The 16,858-nt window shown below is 41.3% G+C and overlaps 1 protein-coding gene across 1 annotated transcript in view; it reads left to right on the plus strand.

Annotated features, from left to right (window-relative positions):
• CASQ2 (calsequestrin 2) overlaps nt 1-16,858 on the plus strand; it is a 69,325-nt gene that overhangs the window by 28,692 nt on the left and 23,775 nt on the right. Inside the window, exons 5-7 of the mRNA XM_081307449.1 lie at nt 3,303-3,376; nt 9,472-9,602; nt 10,996-11,041. Of these exons, the coding sequence (XP_081163575.1) occupies nt 3,303-3,376; nt 9,472-9,602; nt 10,996-11,041 (251 nt within the window). The remainder of the gene's footprint in view (nt 1-3,302; nt 3,377-9,471; nt 9,603-10,995; nt 11,042-16,858) is intronic.

Here is a 16,858-nt window from a genome sequence, read left to right on the forward strand (position 1 = left end):
TCAACCAGGATCATGCAGCCAGTAGATGGTGGAACCATGATTCTAATTCCAGAACTTTAGAGTTACTAGAACTACTGGGTTATACTTTTGAGACTTCAGGTCATGGCACACCAAAAATATGATAATGCTTAAAAGCACAGAATGAGGGTAAACTGGAAGGGATTGGGGTTAGTAAAAAAAAAGAGTTTACTTTCTTTATTTTATATAATAATGGTAGAAGGTAAAATAGGAAACACATCACCATATCACACTGTAAAAATTTTTCAGATAAAGTAATTTTTAGAATTTGAATAAGAATCTTGAGCTTGTTTCCAAGCATGAAGCCCTTTGATATCAAGCATTATGCTTGAAGTAGCAGCATGTAACTCCTGACCAAGGTTTTTAGTGAAGAGCTCTTCAAATTCTTGATAGTCACCACTGATAAGAGATTTGCTCACACATATAAATGGTGGCCAATGACTGGACAGCATTCATTGCTTTTTCTTTAACTGATGAAAATTCTTTCTTGCCTTTGGTCATAGTTCAGATAATTAATAATTAATAATAATAATTCAATCTCTGAGCATCCATTCAATTTGACAGCTATGACTCTGCTTTTCATTGACAAATATAATGTTCATATTTCTTGTGATAATTTGATCGGATTTCAAATCCAATCAAATCCTTTTACATCATATTGTATATTTTGAAATAATAATAAAGCTTTTTCTTAGGAATTTATAGATACTATTTTCCTGGTCTTTATACTCATTCTTAAAATCTAAATAATAAAACTATTAGTAGGCTATTTTTATTTCCTTTTTTAAGTGGAATTATTACTTCAGTATTGCTAAACATTTTCAGTACATTATATGTTTCACATGGGCATATTTTTAATTAAGTTCAGTAAAATGCTCTGCAAGATTCAGTTTTTTCAAAGTCAATGATTATCCTCCAAAATTTTTCCAAAGTGAGTACAGTTCACAATTTAGTTTTTAATTCATGTCTTTGGTGATAAACTCTTAAGATTCTCCTTGGAGAGTTAGTCTGCATCACTGTGATACAGAGCAAGTGGGGGGGGGGGGTTCTGAACCTGCTTCTTTACCAAAAGCTAAAACAGGAGGGTTTAATTGGTTTGGATGTTAAGTCAACTTCTTTTTTTAGTTTACTTTTATTTTTTTGAGACAGGGTCTCACTAAGTTGATTAGGACCTTGTTAAATTTCTGAGGCTGGCTTTGAACTTGAGATCCTTCTGCATCAACCTCCCAAGTTGCTGGGATTACAGGGGTGCACCACCATGCCCAGGGAGGCACCTTCTCATTTTATGTGCAGTTCAGACTCATAGGCAAAGCTTTATATGACAGAGCTTTTCTGTGAACGAATGTCACAGATTCTCAAGATCCTCAGAAAGAACTATGTATAAGCCTTAACACCTTCTCGTTGCTGTAGTTGCATCATTAGTGAACAAACTAGAAGTTTCCCAAAATATGTTGAGATGGCATTCATCTACTCTTCTGAGTATTTCATGCCTCAAAACAAGGTTTGATTCTTCTTTATAAGACAAAAGATGTTATCTCAAGGATCTCTCTTCAAGGTTTCTAACTGGTGCAATTAGCCACACCCAGCTACTCAAGTCTGATATACTAATATTCCAGTGTGAAAAAAACCCTGAGAGAAAGGGGACATGAGGGAACCCTAAGTCTTCAGTAAGCTAGAGCTTGAGGGATGAATGTTCAGGATTATTGGACCCTAGACAGAGCACACAAGAAGACCATGTGTTCTGGAAGACAAGTGCTAAAAGTTCAACCACATTTTGAATCACCAACCTGGCAAGTCACCTTGCTCCATCCTTCATCCCAGAGCCCATGGGATCTCCAAGAGAAGAGGCTCCTGACACAGGACCAGTAAATCCTTTCCATCAGAGTCTGAGTTTGAGAGACTCACTGGGAACACTGGGGAAGTGGGAACAGGGGATTCTTAAGGTGCCCTCCCTATCTGTCTCCTCATTCTTCAAATGCCCTCACCTGTTCTCTCCCGCTGTACCCAAACCTCTAATCCAGTTATCAGGCTGCAGGGCATCTTTCCTGACTTCCCTTTACTGTGGGGGATGGGGTTTGATCGTATCATCAGTACCAGTGTTCTTGTAAATCTTCAGGCCCGTCTCCTATGCATGAGGCTGTCATCTCCATTAGAGCAGCTGTCACCCTGCACCATGATTCTTTAAAGCATCCATAGCCCTCCCTGGGGCTTTTAAAATCAGTCTTTAAAAAAAAAAAACTCATCTTCGTATCCCCCCTTAAACCAGCATTATTCTCAAAATATTTTTTGATAGGATCTTAAAAAATCCTGCACGGTCCCAGAATATCCTATCAAAAGCTACACTCCTGATGGATAAAGGATATGGAATTCCATGAAATGGAAGAAAGTTAAGAATAAATCATAAACTCAGGGAGTCTCAGGATTATTAAGTTTATTTGGAACAACCTCTGCCACTGCCGTTACCATCACCTACACATCTAAGACTCCAGTGTGGGTATCTTTACCGAGTACCTGCCTCGTTGTACCAGGGCACAGCATCCCTACATCACATGGGCATGCATGCCTACCTTGACCAGTTTGGACTCAAGTTTAGGACCAGAGTCAATCAGAGGCTTGATTAAATTTAAATAATTCTCTCAAAAATGATAGGAGGGAGAAAAAAGAAAACTTTAAAAAATAATAAAAATAAAAGGAAAGAAAGTTAGAACTCACCAAAACCTATACTCCTGCTTTAAGAAGTTTAAAATACCTTGTGTGATGACATTTTTGATTGAGATTACATCACTTAGGTGAATTTCCTTTTTATCAGGGCTCATTTATATATAGCTAACTGTACTCTGTCTAGTCAATGCATAACTAACAGCTCTTCAAGTGTGGACTTTCTTTTGACTTTTACATGTTCTTTTTTTTTTTTTTATCTCACTTTTCCCTCTCTTTCCTGTTTCCTGCTTTCCATCCAAAAATCTTCTTTATAGTATGGTGAAGAGACCTTTGAGTGCCAGTCAATTCAAACATATTGGAGAAAATATGGGTTTAGATAGCACTCAATAACTAGCTATCTAAATAATACCTGTTAAATAATTATTCAATCAGGATTCATGATTTTGTACTCTCTCTACATTATTTAAAAAGAAATGTGGGGTTGGGGCCGCAGCTCAGTGGTAGAGTGCTTGCCTAGCACACAAAGGCCCTGGGTGCCAACCAAAGCACTGAAAAGAAGAAATAGAAGTTGCAGTTCTTCTTGAAAATATTTGTATCTTTTGATTGTTTTTTTTCTCTCCTAGATTACAAGGCTTTTGAAGAGGCAGCTGAACACTTTCAGCCTTATATCAAGTTTTTTGCCACCTTTGACAAAGGGGTGAGTACCTATGAACCCCCCCTCCCCCGGTTAAATGCAAGAAGAATTAAAGACTGAATTTTCTATCACTTTTTCTTTCTTTTTTTTTTTTTGGCAACCTGAACCATCTTCCTTTGCCTCTTTCTCCATAAGAGTTAGAAATTTTGTTTCGGTATTGATTGAGAGATGAATTCAAAGATGATTAATTCAGAGGATGTAAGCATATTTCTAAACCCAGCCAGTGAAAGGTGAGGGCCACCCCTTAATTTCCCATGCACTAAGAATGGGAAGCAGGTGACCCCAGAGTGTGCAGGGCACTAGCCATCCTTTTCCTGTTCCTCTCCCTTCCTGGGGTTGCACATGACCTCTTCTGCTGAGTTAAAATGGGGAATTAAATGGGGAGGAACACTGACCACATGAAGCCCTGGTGCTTTAGAAAGTTACCTTCAGGAGATGTCGTTGATGTAATTTTCTATAATCCAGTTGCTTTTTCTGACTGGTTGTTACATGCAATTTTATAAGCCAAACAACAGAAGAGACCAATAGACCTTAAATCAATGGGTAGTTTATTTGGGGTCTATTACAATCAGAGTACTCCCCTCTGGTTCTCATAACTACTGTTATGACCACTACTTATTGAGTGTTTTCCTGAGTTTGGCAAGTTTTATATAAATTCAACTCTGTATCTGTGGGTTCTGCATCCAAGGATTCAACCAACTTCAGGCAGAAAATAATTGGGGGGGGGAACCCGTTTGAACCGAATATGTGTCAACTTTTTTCTTGTAATTATTTCCTAAATGATACAGTTTGACACCTATTTACATAGCATTTATATCATATTAGGTATTATAAGTAGTCTAGAAATGAGTTAAACTATCAGAAGATGTTACTAGATCATAAGCAAATAACATGCCATTCAATCAAAGGGACCAGAGCATCTAGAGATTTTGGTGTCCTTGAAGGTCTCAGAGAACCATCCCCCATCAGGTACTGAGGGATGGCTGTATTTCATCTATATGATCTCTAATCCTTTAAAAAACCTTGAAAGGTAAGACTCCTACTTCTCAGAGAAAAGAGACTTAGAAAGATTAGGTAGTGGGGCTGGGGCTATAGCTCAGTGGAAAAGCGCTTGCCTAGCATGTGTGAGGCACTGGGTTCGATCCTCAGCACCACATAAAAATAAATAAATAAAATAAAGGCATTGTGTCCACCTACAACTAAAAATATCTATCTATATATAAAAAATTAGGTAGCATCTAAAGTCTTCAGAGAATTAATGGTAGTACTGAGATCCCAATTTAGGACAATCTGTGCCCCAAACCTATGTCTTCTCTCCTATATCATGACATTAAATAGAAGATCCTATACCTGCCCTTAAGATTCAGGATGCACTAACACACACAACACATGATGCACATATACATAACACACACATCACACAGAGAGAAAACACTCACACACACATCCCAATTGAAAACCATAAACTAACATATTTACTAGAACAAGAAAATCTAAGGCAAACTAAATTTAAGATCAAACTCACATAAAAGTTAATCAGAGTGGCCTCCTAAGGAATAAGGTAGTTGGTGGGCAGTGCTCATGGGCCTTTATGTCATGATGGGCTCAAATATTCTCAAAAAATAAGGGAAACCAGGGCCAGTAGATGCTGGATTAGGGAATGGGCACAATAAAGAGATCACATTCTGTTTTATATCCTCCTCTGTGGATGTGGCCCCTGTCTTTAAGCCTACAATTCAGGAGAAAAGTCTATAATCTATTGTAATGTTACCTAAACCTAAGCAAGTGTACAGTACTTGATCATATTTTAGAGTTGGAAGAGATCTTAAGCAACGACACCCAAACAGTAACAACTATTGCTTATTAAGTACTTGCTATGTGCTTAGCTCTGTGCTAAGAGCTTCTTGTGGATTTTCTTATTCTAGTCTCTCATTAGACCTGTAAGAAAAGAATAAGTATTCCATAGAGGATGAAGCTGAGGCAAAGAGAGATTAAGCGATTTGGTGACATAGTTGAGAATGGTGAAGCCTGACGTAGTTTCTCTACTCCCATACTCTATAGCAAGCAGCAGCATTGGTAAAATGCTAACTGGTGTTGGGCATGTAGTCAGTGTTAGCCAGAATGTTATTAATAAGACAGTGGACATCTAGGCCCATGATGATGAGAGGTTGGGATGGGAATTTAGAGAAGAAGGAACGCAGAAGCCCAGGCTGGGTCCATGTCTGGCATTCAATTCTGACAGGCCAGGAGTGGCTGAGGGGCTGCTGGTTAGGAACCCATCTGAAGGGAAGAGAGTCAGGCAGATGGACTTGGCCAGGCGACAAAGCCCTAGTTTTTTGGAGGGGTGGTTCCATTCTGAGCTCAGGGTAGTATTTGTTTTCAGAAGTGCTTCCCAGTCCTTCTGGATGGTTTCACATCTGTGGCCTGTAAAGAAGGTGAGGTCAGGCTATAATTAAAAACTCCAAAACCTTCTTTTAAAAAAGCTTCTCAAAAAACTCCGACAGACACTGAATCATAAGCACCACTGTTCATGTGGGATTCCATAACATTTAAAAGGAGACGCGTTTTCTCCACATAGAACACAGAGGCTACTGCATCCGTCATGGGGAACCAACGGGCAGTGTAGATCCCAAACCTGTGCACCTTGTTAAAGTCCCCAGGAAGGTAACTGATAATGCAGATTCCTGGGCCCTGTCACAACCCAGTTCCAGGAGTGTTATCACAGATCTTACTTTTAAAAGCTACTGGGCGAATACCAATATTGACAATGGTTAGGGACTCCTGACTTCCACATCTACATGACCACCTTGACATGTCCCTGTTCCTACAGTTCTTCAACTCATGGTAAAGGTTTCAGTTTATTCACTTATTTATTTTCTGTCTTTCCATCTTCTCTCCCACACTAAAATCTAAATTCTTTAGGGGCAGGAATCAGTTTTTCTCAGTGGTGTAGACCCAACTTGACTTTTAATAGTAGAAAACATTCTTATTTAATTGCAATGCCACTGTAGCAGGCTCTGTTCCTAGATCCATGCCTTGGATACAGGAGACTCCACTAAATATTTATTGATGAAATAAATGAATAAATGCTTCAGTCAGTCAAACCTCCTTCAGTCCTTGTCACCCAAGGCACAATTTTAAGAATGAGGGAAAAGGATCTTCTGGGAGACAAGATGAGGGCACTCCCTGAGGGTGGAGGGAAGAGAGTGAAGAACCTTGTTTTACTCAGATTTCTCACCGCTATGACCAAAGGATCCGACGTGAACAATTTTAAGGAGGAAAAGTTTATCTGGGGGCTCACGGTTTCAGAGGTCTCAGTGCATAGACGGCCAACTCCATTCTTTGGGACCCGATATGAGGCAGAACATCATGGTGGAAATGTGTGGCAGAGGATAGCAGCTGAGGACATGGCACCAGGAAGGCGAGAGAGAGAGAGAAAGAGAGGGAGGAGGAAGGAGAGAGGGAAGGATCCCTCCACTCCAGGGACAAAATATATACTCCAAAGGCACACCACCCAATGACCCACCTCCTCCAGCCACACCCTCCCTGCTTCAGTTACCGCCAAGTGAATCCCTATCAGTGGCTTAATGCACTGATTTAGTTTAAGGTTCTCATAACCCAGTCATTTCACTTCTAAGATTTCTTGCATTGTTTCACAGCTGAGCTCTTTGGGGGGACACCTTATATCTAAATCATAACAGAACTTCTGGAAATTTTTACTCAGATTTCCCAGTATTCCAGCTAAGAATGCGACAATTCAATTTTACATTCATAGTCTTAACACTCAGACACCACCCCCCGCACCACCATCCCACACACACACTTGGCAAAAGGCCACCTCCCCCACCACCACCATCACACACACACACACACACACACACACACACACACACACACACATGCAGGAATGCCCATTCTGCTTGCCTTGACAGTGGTTCTGACCAGCTCTCTACCACTGTCAGGAAGCCAGAAATATAGCAGATCATAAAGGGGGTGAATTGATGAGAACATATTACAAGGAAGACAAAGAAACATCTCAATAAAACATGTGCAGCACCAACGTAATGTGTATAGGGAGACATTTATATCCTTCCCTTATGCCATCAAGAGAAGGTTATTTTCAAATGGATGGCAGGCAAGCTAGAGGTTTGCAGTGCTTCACTGATGTTTTCAAATTCTGAATTCTAACTCTAACATCACCAGATATGTGATCCTCATGAAGTGGTGACCCAAATTGTGCCTCAGGTTTCTCATTTGTAAAATAAAACAGTTAAAAACAGTCTTTACCTCATACAAAATGAGGACTAAATAAAGTAATCCACCTGAAACACTTTGCCTGACTGAGAGTAAGCACTCCATGTGTTTGCTATTACCCCTTTTGTTCTCCCAATGGCTTCCTGTTTCAGAGAAGCCCAGGTTCTTGGTTCCTAGAAAACATATCAAGTAATCTCAAAGAAACCAGAATCCAATGTCATTTTTCAAGTTCATTCTAGCTTAGATCCAGCTTTGCAGAGAAGTGTGTGTGTGCAGGGGCAGAAATACCTAGCCATCTCAGCCCCCCATGGGACCTCCCTGGCAGGGCCCCAACTCCTAGTTTTCATACCCTTCTCCTTGAATGTGGGCTGGAGCTAATGCCTTATGTCTAATAAATAGAATACACCCCTTCCAAAACAAAGAATTGTTAGTAAACCCAGACTCTGGTTGTATGTTTACTCTTCCTCTCCTCCATGAATTCCTGCCTGATCACCTCCTCACCCACACTGTATACTCACCCCAACAAAGAGATCGAAGAAAGTAAGGAAAACTCCACATTTCTCTCTCTCTGAAAATAAAATCAGCATGACAATAAGGCTGTAGACTGTATGTTCTTACTCTTCACGTGGCCTGTTTTCTTTAACTCTGGGTAGGCTGCTGGGATTTCTTTCCCTCAGTACTATAAGAAATGTCTTTTGGGATATAGTGACCTGGAATTAACAGCAACTGATGACAAAAGCCATATGAAACTAAGTGTTTCCTCAGAATGGACCTCCTTGTGTAAGAGCTTATGTAACACCCAGTTCCTCCCCCTCCCCAATTAGTCACAGCCCCCCTCCCCCCCCCCTGCTCCGGGGTCACTGGGTCACTGCACTGTGGTTACCACCACAGGGCGTCAGTTCTTAGGCAATTCCTCTGTAGTTTCAAGGGAACCACTGTTCATCCCAGCACTTTTTTGGACCGAAGCTCTGAGCTAGAAAAGAATGGCATGGGTTTTCTATTGAACATTGCACATTCCAGGCCTCTCAAATCATGTCACAAAGAAAGAGCCTGAGTTCAGTGGCTTTGCAGGCAAACACAGACATGTAGCCACTTTAATCAAGAGGGAAAATGTGTTCCAGGTTAAGGCCTCGGCCCCCAAGCTTTTTATCTATTAGAGGGTGAGCCACTCATCCTGGGTTCCTGGGAACTGTCCAGATTTTAGCACTGAGATTCCCACATCCCAGGAAACCCCTCTGCCTTGAACAAAGCAGGATGAATGGTCACTTTACAACTGTTGGTTAATAGGCTGGGCAGTTCCCAGAGCCTGCCAAACCAGGCAAGGCTGGTACTGAGAGACTGAATCCTAGGGCCCGAGCTTCCACCTAAACAGAAGTTAGGATGCAAGAGCTGGTCCAGGACAGATTAATGGATTGACTCTTGATTCTGTGTACGTGTATGCTTTAACAGTTTCCATCAATTACCTGTTTCATCAAAATGGGTTCAATTAAATCCATACAACCCAGTGTATTAAACGTGCTCCATTGACATTTCCTTCCTCCTCCAAGCACTGGCAAATGCACTAGAGAGATGGTGATTATACAGTTAACTTTCCTACTTTGCATTCCAACTCTGCCCTGCCCCTGCTTGACCTTCATTTGCCTCGTTGATCACAGAAGGAGATTGGTCCAGCCCGGGGCACATGAGATGAGGTCCCGTTGTTCTGACCTTCGGGTTAAAACTGCACGTACGCCCTCACGTCTTCATCAGAGAATATGAACCCTTCTGTTGGATGGGCAACCCACTGCTACTCTGGATCCCCATCCAAACATACAAACTAAACTATTGTCTTGTCTGTGTTACAGGTTGCAAAGAAATTGTCCTTGAAGATGAATGAGGTCGATTTCTACGAGCCATTTATGGACGAGCCCGTGATCATCCCCAACAAACCTCACACAGAAGATGAGCTTGTGGAGTTTGTGAAGGAACACCAAAGGTGCCAAAGACGGCAGATGGGGAGAGTGGGGGGCTGGGGAATTAGGAAGAACCTCTCAGACCCACAAGAGCAGCAACCTAGAGTAAGTTCCTTAGCAGAAGAGAACTCAGTAGTATGGCTTTGTTAGTCGTTGATAAACAGCAGCATTACACCCATAAATTACTATTGATGAATACGGGTCTGTCCTTGAACGTAGGTCAGACTGCCTCCCCTCACCAGCAAGCCCCCTCAAAGCCATTGTAAAATATAAGTAAACTTCTACCCTAATAACCATATCTCTTTAGTGAAAACTTCCTCTGTGTCAAGCATCGTGCTGGGTGCTTTATGGGAGCTACTTGATCTCATCTCCAATATTACGAGGTGATCATTATTATCCCAGTTTGGCAGACCAGGGAATAAGACTCAGAGTATCTAAATAATGAGTCAAGGATAAACATTCTATACATACAACTTCTGGGAGAGGAATATTTGATACCACTTAGAGTAGCTCTAGCAGAGATCAACAAACTTTTTCCCTAAAGGAACAGCTAGTAAATATTCCAGGTTCTGTGGGCCAGATGGCCTGTCTTGAAGCTGTTCAACTCTGCCCCTGTAGCATGAAAGCATCCATAGACCATGTATAAACACATGGATGTGGCCATGTCCCAATCAAAGTTTGTTTACAAAAACAAGAGTCTCTGGCTGATTGGGCCCACCAGCTGTAGTTTGCTGACTGTGCTCTTGGTGGAGAGACAATACTGGAACATGGACCATGTCAGAGGGTTCACTGCCTCACCCATCCTTCCTGCCCCACACATGCAAAAATATGTCCATTGAACCTGGAGAATCATGATCCCAGTGCCTGGATAGTCCTAGTCTCTGCAGGGAGGCAGCACTTGGAGGAACAAATATTAATAAGTCTAGCACTATTTGCCAACATTCAGAAAGAAATGAAACTGTGAGCAAATGTAGATCCTGCCTTCCCCCCTCAAAGATTCCTAAGGAGCTTTTGATGGATGAACTCTGACAAAACAATGGCAGGTTCTGGGCTGGGACAACCCAAACTTCCTGTTTTTTCTCTCCAGCTTCCTCCTTCTGGGCCTGTTCTGGGCTCTCAGGAGTGGAGCTGTCAGTCAGGAGGGAAATGCTTCTTGTCCTGGGTATGAATGGCCCCTGAAGCCTCTGACCCATTGTTTGTAGTAGGCTTTACATGCCTTGGATCAAATGGGCCTATGAAGAGGCTGAGTGACGGAGACTCAGCTCCGAGTCCCACGCAGCAGGGTAGAGCAGCTGTGCTTTTCTAGGCAGAGAGGGGTTCAGGGCTCTTCATCCTGTCTCATCCATACCCGGTGGGGCAGAGGCTGGTCTCCAATACGGCGATCTCTCCTCAAGGAAGCTCCTCCTTTTTTTTCAGACCTACTCTACGTCGCCTGCGCCCAGAAGATATGTTTGAAACATGGGTAAGAAACCGGCCAACTCTTCCTGCCTTGTAGACACCCCTTTGGTTAAGTCCCAGGATTCAAACTAGGTCTTATTTGGCTGGGGTGGATGTCTAGATGGTGGACTATTTGGAACGTGGACAGTGCCATGCTCAGTTTGAACCCAGTTTTCCGTGGATCCGATGTAACCCTCTTTGGTATTTTTTCATTGGGCAAAATTACTGGGTTGAGCTCATTTCTCACATGTTTTGATGACTTCCATTGATAGACCATCAGAGACCCAGAGTAATACAGTGGAAGGAGCTCAGGCTATAAAGTCATAGAGACTTGGACTCAAGTTCAGAAGTTGCCACCTAGTAGCTTAGTATCCTACATCAAGCCATGTGGTCTGGCTGAGCTTTAGTTTCCCCATCTAAAATCAGGACTTTCTGTAAGGATAAGTGACATGAAGAGTTTAGAATATGGTAAGTACTCCATTAGTGAAAGGTAACTTTTAAAAAAAATATCCACTCAAGGCACTGGGAAGCGACTGAATCAGATTGTCCTCGTGGTCAGTGTCATAGACACTATGCCAGGTGGCTCAGATAGCAATTAGAAAGAGGCCCCTGAAGATACACTCCCCACCCTGGCTTCAGATTTGTACAGATTCCATCAACAATAACAACCAAAGTCTCTGGAGCATTTGCCAAGGTATTCCACATGTCCTTTTTATTGGGCCTCTCAACAGTTGTAGAAACTTATACCAGTTACTCCCTGAACAAGCATCACTTTAGGCCATTTTACATATGGAAAAAACAATGATCATGCAGATTAGGTTAATTACTCAAAGAAACATAACTCATTAGTTTGGGGGACTTTAATTAAGGCCATCTGAAGCCAACTCTCATGATGTCTCCAATATGCCTCCCTAGAGCGACCCTGTTCCCACCAGGTGCCATTTGGGGTGGGAGTAGGGGTAAAAGGATTAACATGGAAGCATTTTTCTTTTAAATACTCTAGTTCATGATTAGCGGTGATGGATAAACAGGACCATGGAGTAACTTTATACCTACTGTTTTGTCGGCATGTAACTCAGCTGGATTTCTGAAAGGAGAGAAAATATTTCATAGAACACTGAAGGGCGAATAACTGAGTCTAGAGGAGTGCATTATTTAAGAAAAACCCAGTGGAAACCTATTTTCCTAACATTTCCTAACATTTAAGCCTTTCAAAAAATTAACCTTTAAAAGGTCTTGTTCCTAAGTTTAAAAATAATAACAACAAAAGGGTATAACATTGCTTTAAATGTAATATTCCTTTTAAAAATTGATCTAACCTTTTACTCTAAAATAATTTTAGACTTAACAAAAGTAGTGTAAAGAGTTTCATTATTTCTTCACCCAAATTCCCCAGATGTTAACATTTTGCCATCATGACTTCCTGTCTCTTTCTCCTTCTCTCATAAATATCTGTGTGTGTGTGTGTGTGTGTGTGTGTGTGTGAGACAGAGAGAGAGAGAGAGATAGAGAGAGAGAGAGAGAGAGAGAGAGAGAGAGAGAGAACTGTTTGAGAGTAAGTAGCAGATGTGATTCCCCTTTATCCTAAATACTTCAAGTATTTCTAAACATAAGCATTTTCTCTAATAATCATAGAACAATGGTCAAAATCATCACTGATGTAACTCTGCTATCTAATTCATAGACGTTATTTATACTGACCAGTTATTTCATTAATGTCCTTTATTGCAAAAGAAAAACTTTTATTTTTTTCCTGGCCTAGGATCCAATGCCAGATCCCACATTTGCATTCAGTTGCTATGTTTCTTTAGTGGCCTTTAATCCTGAATAGATTCATGATCTTTCTCTCTTTCATAAAACAAATTACCATTTTAAATTGAGAACGATCACTCCCAGTCTGTTCTGTTGTGTCTTTATCTTTAGTTTTTCTATTTCCCTTATTCCTAAAAAAGCAATTCTCCATGATCTAGGCAAGGGTATTTATTTTAACCAAGTAGAGAAAGGACTCTAGAATGGTTTGCTCTTTCGTAACACCCTGCTTTGCCTTCCTCCCTGTTGGGAAACTTGGATGAGGGCTGTCTGGGTCTGGTTAAGGCTTCTGTGACTGGTCCAGAATGTGGATGCCCAACTAGAGAGCACTGCTCCAGAGTGGCATCCTCATAGACCACCTAACCAGATATTGTGGAAAGTGACCAGTTAGTGAACTTAAGAATCTTTCTCTTCAACAGCCACCTTCTCAGACATTGAAAAACTTTTAAATAAGATAGGAAAGCTAGCTAGAAATAAAGTAACGATTTACCTTTTTCTACCCCCCACCCCAATTATGCAGGTTTCTAAAGTCACAGATCATCTGCAACCTATCGTATTATTACTAAAGAAATTGGTGCCTAGTAATATTTGGTATGTGTGAATCCAAGAACATTTATTTATTTACAACACTAGAAAAATTTCAAGGTGAGGCAGGGCAATCCAAACGCAGTGCTGACCTGTCATTCTCCTTGGACAGTCCACCCCCATCCTGGCAAATGGTCAGTCAGAGTCCTTGGCAAGTGTCCAGAGGGGATGAGAATCAGTGCTTTCTTCTAAAACAATCCTCTCTCTATTGCAATAGTAAGGCACTTCCAAAATGAGGCCAAAGACTCCTAGACAAGGCCTGAGGCCACTACACTGCACCTCAGTTAGGAAGCCTGTTAGCCTAAACTACTTTTTTTTCCCCTCTGTGCCTCTTCATTCAATAGGAGAACATTCAAAAGAGATGAAGGAAATAAAATATTGACACTGGCAACATATCTGGTTATTAGATAAGTGATAAGGCTAATTTCTTCTTAGTATCTCTAATAGTATCTAATTTTCTTTAGTGACAATCTAAGATTTTTATAGTCACACTCTTTTTTAAATCAATCGACATTAATAAGAACCTATAGGGCTGGGGTTATGGCTCAGTGGTAAAGAGCTTGTCCGGCACGTGTGAGTTACTGAGTTCGATCCTCAGTGCCATGTAAAAATAAATAAATAAAATAAAGGTATTGTGTCTGTCTACAACTAAAAAGAAAGAAAGAAAAAAGAACCTATAACATTGGTTTCTATTTTGAAATCTCAGTGTCCAAGGTGATGGTATTAGAAGGTGGGGCCTTTAAGGGTGGTTGGGTCAACCCTCATGATTGGGGTTATTACCTTTATGCAGAAAGTTGCAAGAACTAGTTAACCCTTTTATCTATGAGCCAGAGTGCAGGGAAGATCTAAACTCTGAATCTGACAGGGAATTCCTCTTTGACTTCCCAGCCTCAAGAACAGTAAGAAACAAAGTTCATTGATTTCTGTTGTTTATAAGCTCCCCACTTTGATATTTTGTTATGGCAGTCAGAATGGACCAAGACAGTGGGCTTTGGGGCCAGACAGAACTGGCTGGAATCCCACTATGTCAATTACTAGCTCTGCAACCTTGGGTAAGTCACCAATTCTTTAAGTATTAAGTAGGAATAGGATTTTTATTTGAGATTCAGAGATAATATATTTACAAAGTACTTATACAAAAGTGGCAAGTGGAAGATACTGTCAACATTTGAATCATCATTTTTTTCAAAATATTCTTAAGTTGTCAATGGATCTTTTTTTTTTTTTTTAATTTTATTTACCTATTTATTTATATGCAGTCCTGAGGATTGAACCCAGGGCCTTACACATGCCAGGCAAGTGCTCTACCACTGAGCCACAACTCCAGCCCCTCATCATTGTTATTTTGAAGCATGATAATTCTCCTAGAGAGCTGACCACCTAGTTGATAAGAAAAGATTTGTGCAATTAAAAAGGGAATTTCCAAGGCAGTATGATGTAAAGGCCAGATGGTTGCTCTAGGTAGCAAAGACTTCCAGGTTCAGAGAAAGCCCTTAGTTTTCTCAATCCTGCAGGAAGCTCACCTCTTTCTGGCCTGTGCACACTGGGTTCTTACTGACTCATGGGCTTGCCATGGACTCTTGTGAGTTTATTACTGAAAATACCTGGCCCCTAGCATGCACCTGCTTCTTCTTGGGTATTCAAAGGAGGTTTGTGTGCTGAATCTGTAAGATGCAGGCAGAGAGGGGCTCTGTCCCTTGGTTACAGCTCTCCAGCCAGGGACAATGTCAGGCCTTGGAGAGTGACAGGCATATTACGAGCAGCCTCTTAGAAAACGAATATGGATTCTTAATTCAAAAACCAATTTCCAAATGCCTTCTAGAAGGGCACACAGAAATGAGGCCTGCTTCAGAGAGTTAACAGCACTCACTTCCAGCTGATGGCAGGAGACAGAGATGCAGGGCAGCCTAATGAGAACTGACCGGGATATTCCATCTGGCAAGAATAGCAAATGTAAAACAGTGAGACCTCAGACTCCCCTTCTGGTTGCTGTCGGATTTGTGTAATAAACTGGCACGCACACACATATCTATATCTGTAAAATTCAATTCCCTAAAGAATCTGACCAAGACAGTGCCCGCTGTCTTGTTTTTAATAATAATATTTTCTATTTAATCTCTCTCAGAATTTTTTGGAGGTTTTGTCCATTCTATACTCATAGGGGAAAAAATTAGCATTTAGATAGGATTGCACCAGCATTAAAATCAATTGAAATGGAAACGGAGATCTGGGGAGGGTTGAGATGCATGGAGGTTTTTTTTCCCCTATAAGATGATTCTGGTATGCCATTCAGGGTGCCCAGTGAATACCTCTCCCATGTCATAATCAGTATTCACTTGGCTTTGTCCCTAGGTGCCTCTGTCTCACACATATTCCTCTCCAAGTCTCCTAGGCATCACATTTCTTTTCTCAGGGCCCCTCCAGTGCTCCTACTTTTCTTCCTCCAGCAACAATCAATGCAAAGGAGACACAAGGCAGAAGGCCCTTTGTGTCCGGGATGTGGAAACACAAAATGCCCCTTGCTTGCCCATTATTTGAAATACTCTCTCTGGTTTCTTTTCCTTGTCCTGGCCCCCACCGCCACACTCACAATTCCCTCAGTCATGAGTCTTCTTGAGGCCACCCACATTCATAGAAATGCTCATACTGATTTAGCAAGCTTTGGATTGAGAGCCGAAAGGACCCCAAGGAAACCCCTGGAGGTCACAGCCAGCAGGATGTCCCCCTACGTACTTCATGGGCTGTTTCTTCAACCAGAGTCCTAACTTGTATAAACAACAACAACCCACATCCTAATAGACCTGGAGGGTTCTCATCTGCTGCCCACTTGGGGATGGTTTCAGGATCTATCGGCAGCATGCAGATGTTCCCATAATCTGATGCATTGCTGATGATACCTCTTGGTAGCAAATTCTTTTTTTTTTTTATTGGTTGTTCAGAACATTACAAAGCTCATGACATATCATCTTTCATACATTTGATTCAAGTGGGTTATGAACTCCCATTTTTACCCCAAATACAAGTTGCAGAATCACATCGGTTACACATCCACGTTTTTACATAATTCCATACTAGTAACTGTTGTATTCTGCTACCTTTCCTATCCCCTACTATCCCCCCTTCCCTCCCCTCCCATCTTTCCTCTCTACCCCATCTGTTGTTATTCAATTCTCTCCCTTGTTTTTTCCCCCTTTCCCCTCACAAACTCTTATATGTAATTTTGTGTAACAATGAGGGTCTCCCTCCATTTCCATACAATTTCCCTTCTCTCTCCCTTTCCCTCCCACCACTTGTCTCTGTTTAATGTTAGTCTTTTCCTCAAGCTCTTCCTCCCTGCTCTGTTCTTAGTTGCTCTCCTTATATCAAAGAAGACATTCGGCATTTGTTTCTTAGGGATTGGCTAGCTTCACTTAGCATAATCTTCTCTAATGCCATTCATTTCCCTGAA

Source organism: Spermophilus citellus, assembly GCF_964194105.1.
Source record: "Spermophilus citellus genome assembly, chromosome: 9".
NCBI lineage: Eukaryota > Metazoa > Chordata > Mammalia > Rodentia > Sciuridae > Spermophilus > Spermophilus citellus.